The 7906-nt window shown below is 54.1% G+C and overlaps 1 protein-coding gene across 3 annotated transcripts in view; it reads right to left on the reverse strand.

Moving 5' to 3' along the window:
- Cacnb3 (calcium voltage-gated channel auxiliary subunit beta 3) overlaps positions 1-7906 on the reverse strand; it is a 14022-nt gene that overhangs the window by 1919 nt on the left and 4197 nt on the right. For 2 of the 3 annotated variants that reach the window (XM_033763555.1, XM_010623571.2), the window contains exons 2-12: positions 3596-3718; positions 3300-3422; positions 2787-2902; positions 2209-2273; positions 2002-2021; positions 1731-1811; positions 1509-1567; positions 1249-1358; positions 835-986; positions 575-670; positions 309-458 (exon numbers count right to left, since the gene is read on the reverse strand). In XM_033763555.1, the coding sequence (XP_033619446.1) occupies positions 309-458; positions 575-670; positions 835-986; positions 1249-1358; positions 1509-1567; positions 1731-1811; positions 2002-2021; positions 2209-2273; positions 2787-2902; positions 3300-3422; positions 3596-3718 (1095 nt within the window). Of the gene's footprint in view, positions 1-308; positions 459-574; positions 671-834; positions 987-1248; positions 1359-1508; positions 1568-1730; positions 1812-2001; positions 2022-2208; positions 2274-2786; positions 2903-3299; positions 3423-3595; positions 3719-7803; positions 7901-7906 lie in introns of those variants that run through there. The other variant, XM_010623570.3, reaches the window with a different exon arrangement.

The following is a 7906-nucleotide window of genomic DNA, read 5'->3' on the forward strand; positions in this document are numbered from 1 at the left end:
CAAAAACCAAAAAAAAAAAAAAAAATCAGGCTCTGTCTTCAAACTGACTGACAGAAGGGGTTGGAGATGTTTCTCTTGATGCCTAGAAAGCCAATCTCTGATTACTCATCTCATTGATTCACTCCCTCGTCAGGAAATTTCTTTGCCTATATGTACTGCAGTAGCTCTCTACACAGAGCAAGGGTAGCCAGGTAGTCAACCACTCCTCAGCCTTCTAAACTGCAGGCCAGGATGTTCTTCTGGACAAGGAAAGGAGCCATGATTTGGCTGGCTTAGCTTGCATACCTGTGCCCATTGGAAATGGTTACCTGAAGTCCAGGGATGGCACTGGGAGGGCCCAGAAGTCCAGCACCAGGGGCTGGATGGTGGGTGGCCCGCCAGTAAACCTCTAGGTACTCAGCCAGGTGCTCACAGGCATCTTCTAGCTGGTTCTCATCTAGAATCACATCAAATGACTCCTGGGGAAGGAAGGTGAAGAGAGAGTGTTGGCTTCCTCTCAGCAGCAGCTCCCACCCCTCTCTACTCCTGCGGCCCCAAAAGAAGAGGGAGAGGAGCAGCTGAGCCAGGCACTCACTGGAGGGCACTGAACCAGTTTATCGTAGGCCATCATCTGTACAGTCAGGTGCTTCATCTGTGACTTCCCCCTGGAGCGGATGAGCCGCTGGAGTACCTAAGGAGGGAAGGCACAGCTGGGCCTGGAAAGAACTGGGCAGGTACCCCACCTGTGATATGGCGTCAGTAGCAGCAAGAAAGGAGAACCTGACTGCCCTGGCCACCATAAGTGTGCTACATCTAGAGGCCTCCAAGGCCTCTCCCATCACCTTGCTGACTTACCTTGGGGGAGGACACTTTGACAAAGACGATGATGGGGGCCAGTGAGGTCTTGGCCAGCTGTGCTGGGTGGTTGATGGTGTCCGCATCCAGTACTACTAGCTGCAAGGATTTGGCCAGCTCGAATATACGCTCGATCTCACTCTGTACTTCGGCTAGGGAGGGGGAGCAGCAGTGCTCAACAGGGGCTCCACCCACTGCTTACTCCCACAGCTTTGAGGGCTCCCAGTGGTGGACAGGAAGGAACTGGAAGCCTGGCCAGGCAGAGGACCAGGGAATGGAGGAGAGGGGGTGGGCTCCTGCAGATCCTGGGTCAGGCAGAGGGGCAGAAAGACAAGGAGCTGGGGAAGGGAAAAAGGGAGAAAGAAGGTTCTCACTAATGCCTGGGTGGGCACAGAAGCAGAAGGGGCTCCTCACCAATGCTGGAGCGGGCTGAGGAGCGCTCAATGATGGTTCTCTTGCCGGGGTTGTTGAGCACAGATCGCTTGGCCAGGGAGAGGTCAGCTGTGACTCGAGTGATGGAGATCCTGGGTGGGGGTGGAGAATCAGAGCTGGTGTTTAAGTCTCAGCCTCTTTCCCCAGCTCTCTAACTGCCAGTAGAGGGAACCTGCTTCAGGCACGTGGAAATAGGCAGTGATCTGGGGTTCTGAGGCCACGCCAGGCCAGGGGCAGCTTACCTGCCATCAAACCGATGTTTGAGGAAGTCAAAGAGAGCCTTCTGCATCATGTCTGTGACCTGGGAGTGGGGGTGAGGGGCAGCACTAACCAAGGGCCCTGGAGAGAGGCAGTGTCCCCTCCCCATGCACGGCCCCAGGGCCCACCCCTCCACAGACCCTGGTGGGGAGAGGACTCTTCCCACTGTCTTGGGGGACTCTTTGGGGTCAGGGATCTTGTCTCACCTCGTAACCTTTTAGAGAGGGTCCCACCAGCACCACAGGCCGCATGGAGGGCACCACATCGTATGGGGGGACATGTTCTGCCTACAGAATGGACAGGTCAGACAAGTTCATGGTCCTGGTACCTGCCTCCTGCCTGATGAGTGCTGAGGGCAGAATCAGAAGTTTTGGGTACCCTCCCCTCTGTTCTGTCCCTCTAACAATGACTGCCTAGAAAAGTTCCCCAGAGCCAAGAGCCATGAGCCCCCCAGCCCAAGTCCCTTCCTTGACTCACCTGCTTTTGCTTCTGCTTGGCTTTTTGGAAAAGGAAATAAAAGATTAAAGTTGGGAAAAGGCCCTGGGGGCATGCTATTCCCTTCCCCAGAAGAGCACTGGGTTGTTCCCAGCTCTTCAGATCCCTCTACCATTCCCTTCCCATGCAGTCCCCCTGCCCCTGTCTTAGTTACCCCCTAGCCAGGGTGAATGGGTCCAGGAAGGCTACCTAGAGAGGGAGGAGGAGAACGACGATTGCCGATGTCAGTCAGGCTAGAAGGGTTTCCAGATCTCCTGAGAGGGAAGGGAGGACAGAGGGTGGGGTAGGGACAGAGAGGGGTAGGAAGGGAGGGAAGGACAGAGAGAAAGAGAAAAGCGGGGGAGAAGATGTTTCTCTGTGTAAGTTTTAAACAATTAATAGTTGTACGAATTCACCCCCCCCTTTTGTTTGTTTTTCTTTTTTGAGACAGGTCTCCTCTGTAGTCCAGGATGACCTAGGACTTGCTAAGTAGTCTAGGCTGGCCTTGAACTGGCAACCCTCCTGCCTCAGCCTCCCCAGTAGGATTATAGGCATGCAGCACCACACTCTGCTCCCACCTACTTTTCTGAGAGCAGGATATGTGGGATATGTGTACCTTTGTGTGTATGCTTGTAGATTTGTGAGATGTAAATATTTAAATGCTGGCTGTGTATTTGTGCAGGGGGGTGGTTTGTTATGCATGCATGTGTGGTGTGAGCAGTGACCGGGTACTTGGGCTAAGTGCATGTGTTTGGAGTGTGTTTACTGAGTCACAGCCCTGCTCTCACCTGGCCTTCTGCTCCTGTTTGAGGCGGATGCTCTCCAGGCGCTGGGGGCTGGGGATGAAGGCGATGTCCCCACCCTCTTTCACTAGCCTGCCGATCCACCAGTCATTGCTGTACTTCTGGGGTTGGGGTGGAGCAGGAAGGGGTGGTGAGAAGAGCTGGCCTCAATATTAAGGAGTTAGAGAGGCCTTTAGGGGCAGTGGGCAAGAGGTATTGGAGGGGAGGGAGCCACGGTTGAACCAGAGAATTTCAGAGTAGGGCAGCATCGCTATAATAGAGGACCCCAGAGGGGGCGAATCTCACAGTTCACTTTAAGACATGACTGAGGACCAAGCCAGATCTCAGAAGGGTGGAAACCCCAGGGACCAGGTCTTGGGTAGCAGGGTGTACCGGTATAAGGGTAAGAGGAGTTTGGGGCTTAGTTATAGATGGAGACCCGAAGTAAGAGGCATGGGATCTAAAGCACGGCTAGAAAATTGTGTGCCAGAGGCTTCTGCAGGGACGGATGTCGATCACCTCTTTAATGTGCAGAAAATCTTTGGCCTCAAAGTTGACTCCAGAGCCCTGGACTGGGCACTCCTCATCCAGTACGCCACAGTAGCTGACATTGGTCCTCACAGCAAATGCCACAGGTTTGTGCTGGAGAATTTGGCAATCAGTGTAAGTGAGAAGCACCTCAGGACCCCTTTCTCCACCTTGGCACCCGCTGGGAAGGCAGAGGCCACAGTGGGAGTCTGGTGTCATCCAGAGCCTCTGCCCAGTACACAAACTCTTCTGCATTCAAGGGCCACCTGCCCACCCAGAAGATATACCTTGGCCCTCTCGAGCTGCTGCTGAGCCTGGCTCTCCACCTCACGCCGGGCACTCTCCCGGTCCTCCTCCAGGGAGACGTCCGAGTCCAGAGATGGGCGGCTGGTGTAGGAGTCGGCTGAACCCTGGGACCAGAGAGAAGCTGTGACTCCTGGGATCAGGTGTGTGACACCATAGGGGCGTCCTCCTAGCCCCACGCTGGTGTCTCTGTCACTTCTGGCTTCTATATCTTCTAGGGGGAAGTTGGACTCCTATGCTCCCCCATTCCCTGAAAAGGGCTCCAGTATCCCTAAGGTGCAGAGAAGCTGGTACAATCCATACGCATGAAGATCAGGTTCCTGTTCTATCCTCAACCCCATTAATACTGCAGCTTGAACAGAGCTTTTACTTTGCTTTGTTTGTTTGAGACAGGATCTCGTTATGTAGCCGAGGCTGGCCTCAAACTCACTGTGATCCTTCTGCCTCAGCCTCTTGAATGCTAGGATTACAGGTGTGCATGACCACATCCAGTGGGCAGAGCTTTTACTTCTTTCCTTTTTTTTTTTTTTTTTTTTTTTGATACAAGGAATTGAACTCAGGCTTGTGCTTGCTAAGCAGGTGCAGTGTCACTGATCTACATTCTTGGCCCAACTTCTCTTTACCCCCTTTTCTCCCCTCTACCATGTCTTCTTCTTTTTTAAAAATTTTTTTGAGACAGGGTCTCAATATATAGTTGAGACTGACCTGGAACTCACTATGTAGCCCAGGCTGGTCTCGAACTCACAGCGATCCTCCTGCCTCAGCCTCCTGAGTGCTGGGATTACAGTTGTGTGCCACCACACCCGGCTTCTTCTGAGGTAGAGGGAAAGGAGATATACTGAAGATGATATATTGGAAATTCTAGAAGAACTGGCTCTCTTGTTCACACCAGCCTGCAAAGCAGCCTGGACATTATCCCTTTATTATGTCTGGCAAAATTGCAGCAATGAGCCAGGTGTAGTGGTGCATTCCTATAATTCTAGTACTTGGGAGGCTGAGGCAGAAGGATTGCCTCAGGTTTCACACTAGCTTGGGTCATAGGGACGGCCTGAACTACATAGTAAGACCCTGTCTCAAAACAAAACAAAACAGATACTGGTTGGTTCTGAGTGTCAGGATATAGGCACCACCTTCCTATTCAGGTCCCACTTTTCCTACCCCTATTTGAAGTCTCCCAAATGGTGAGTCCTTGTCTTTTCAGGATGAAGCCTGTGCCCAGAGCTGCCAATTCCTGGAAGTTACCCCACTCTTTTACCCTCCCCAACCCATACTTTTCTCCTTACCACTCTGCTAGGGCAAGTGGCCAGATGGGAGCAGCAAATAAAGACACAGACCGTGAGGGCAACACAAAGCTGTCATCCTGGCACAGGTGAGGCTGGGCCACGCCTCCCATTCGGCCTACATCTCCCCATGCCTTTCCATAGGCCCGGGGGAGATCAGGCCCTGGAGGAAAGCCATGCCGGTGCCAGGCAACCTAGCAGAGGTACAGGACCCTAAGGACGTGGGGAGGGGGTTTCCGGCAAGGTGAGCAAGCACCTGCGAGTCCTGCCTGTAGGAAGGGTGTCTGGGGGATGAAGGTACATTTGAAGAGGTACAGAGTTAAACTTCAAGGCCACACGAGAGATGCCCAAACCCGTAATGGAAGCTGGGCTTTAAGACAAGTGGCTGGAAGTTAGGATGTCTGAGTTTCTCCCACAGTTAAGGGAAAGGGGAATCTTGTTTTCTGCCTTACATTCCCCCTCTTTATAGGAAGAAGCCCGAAGGGCCACTTCTCTCAATTCTGAGATGTCAGCGGCAGAGAGAAGGCAGGAGTGTGTGTAAAGGAGTGTGTGTAGAGGAAGAGGCTGTAGGATGTTCTCAGGCTGAGGAACTTTCCTCAAGTTCAGCGTGTATGACTACTTACAGAGGACAACAGAGACCAGACTTAGTAGAGAAGGTAAAGTCACACACCTGCTGTCCACCATGCTCACTATGCCCTCCTGCCCTGGGCAAGAGGGCTGCTCAGCTGAGTGTCAACCCAGGCCCCCAGCCTAAGCTAAAGACAAGGTCTGCAGTAGGCCAAAGGCACGGGGTTAGCACAGGGGAAAGCTTGCACTTTACACCAGGAGCACCGGCCTGCGGCTCTCCATCTCTCCTGAGAACAAAATGAGGCTCCCTTGAGGACAAAGAGAGACTGAGCCCCAGAAAGAACCTCTGCACAGGGTGAGGGAACCTCCTTCCTAGGGTTCCTAGGACACAAGAGCTATCTCTGTGGGATATGGGTGGCTGAGTAGGTAGAGGCCAACAAGGCTGGAGATAAGCAGCAAGGCAGATAACCACTCACTCTATGTACATCAGATACCTTCTAGATGCCCAGCGTGGTGCTCCCTGTTCTCCATATGCTCAGCCTAATTTAGTGATGTTCATGCCCCTGCCTGGGCTGTTTGGGTTAGCTGGCCTCTCATCCCGGGAAGGGAATGACAGAATCTCTCCTTCAATACTTAATGAGTTGTGCTGGAAATGGAACCCCCTTTCTATGATTCCCAAGTCCTCAGGGCTCACCCGTGGCTTGTGTTCTGTTATCACTCGAGGTCAGGGCTGCCCTGGCAAGTACATGCTGGGGTCTTACCTCCCCTTCCCCTGCTACGCCAAAACAGCCAGAGGCTCAGTACTTGGGAGCTGCCAGAGTTGGCATAGTGCCCTGGTGGTGCCCCTCTTGCCTGGTGAGTGTGTGGGCAGGCTGCAGCTCCTCTCTCGCCTGGCACAGGGGAAGGAGAGGAGGGAGATGAGCCGGTGGATTTATTTAGAGCCTGATCTCCCTCCTACTGCTTCAGAGGGGGCCTCTGGGAGAGCAAGGAGCCAGGCAAGAGGAAGAGAAGTGGGGGAGGGTGACTCCAGGAACCAGAGAGGGACAGGGAGGGAGCAATGGGTCAGCAGACTACCCTCAAACCCATCCACGTGTTATCCTTCTTGCAACAGCCCTTGCCTTCTCACCAGGGACAGGAAGAACCTCCTAGGGCCCTGCAACCCCACAGAGAGGCTCATTCTCAAGCTCACCTTGGCACCCTGGGCTAGGCCAGCTGTCCCTTCAACTGTCAGAAAGAGGTGTCCACCAGAGCCTTGAAAGTCATCTGCTCTAGAGGCAATGTAATTAGCCCCAGAGGCCCCTTGGAAAATGGGGCCCAGGAGTCCAGTCCCTGAAAAGGACTGACAGCTGTGTGTTCTACACCCTAGCACTCCTGTAGCCCAGAGAAGGGAGAAGACTCCACCCCATGGTACTCTGGACCCCACACACACACCCTCCACACCTGGCAGGGCCCTTCCAAGCCATCTATTGGTTTTCTCCTTAGAAGGCCTTCTTGGGGGGATGTCTGAGGGAGGGCAGCTCCAAGGGGCTGCTCCCCATCTTTCCAGGCATTCTCCCTTCTCTCTGAGCTCCTGGAATCACTGCCTAATGAGCTGATTTGTCTCAGTGGGTCAGGAGATAAAAGCAAAGAGGAGAATTAAATATTTATCGGTTGCCTGGTTCTCTGAGCAAATAGCTTCCTCTCCATCCCCAAGCCCTCAGCTTCTCTGGCCTCACCTCCAGGCCCTCCATGCTGAGCAGCTCAGGACTCCCACTGCTTTGAGGAAGGCTTGGCAGGAGGCTGGGGAATGGATGGCCCACTCATGTGCTGGGTGCCCAGGTTTTAGCTGGGGGAGAAACTGGGCTAGAGAGAGGGCGAGGAACAAGGCACTATGCCGAGATAGAGGGGGAAAAAGGAATAAGGGGCTCAAGTTTTATGACTCTGAAGAAGCTACTACATTACTCCGATGTTCTCCTAGCTCCCCAATTCGTCGTTTACTTGAGGTACAGGTCCGGAATGTGCCAGTTTCTCTCCAACTGTTGTGTTCAGACCCCAAAACCCAGAATTTGGACCTCCACACAGTGTTCCTTCTCCACAGCCTCCAACCCTTCCTCCCACTGCCCCTTTTGTCCTGGGGCTCCGGGGCCACCTGCTCGAGCCTTCCCCCAACACTGCCTCCTCGGGACACACACCCCAGCCGGAGTCCAGGTCCCGGGCAATGGGGAGCCCTTTCCTAGAGCGCCCCCCTACGCGTCCAGTCCAGCCACGGAGGCGTTTTTTTTCAAAGTCCTGAACTGGGGGAAGGGTTGAAGGGAGAGGAGGTGTCACCCCCCACTCCCCCACCCCCACCCTCCCGGGGCACTCACCGCCTCCGAGTCCTCAAACCCGGGCACGTAGGAGTCGTCATACATGGGGGAGTCCGGGTGGGGGAAAGCGCGCGGCGCCGGGGGCGGGAGCGGCCCGGAGGCT

The sequence above is a fragment of the Fukomys damarensis genome, unplaced genomic scaffold (genome assembly GCF_012274545.1).
Source record: "Fukomys damarensis isolate Sample0158 unplaced genomic scaffold, DMR_v1.0_HiC HiC_scaffold_15, whole genome shotgun sequence".
NCBI lineage: Eukaryota > Metazoa > Chordata > Mammalia > Rodentia > Bathyergidae > Fukomys > Fukomys damarensis.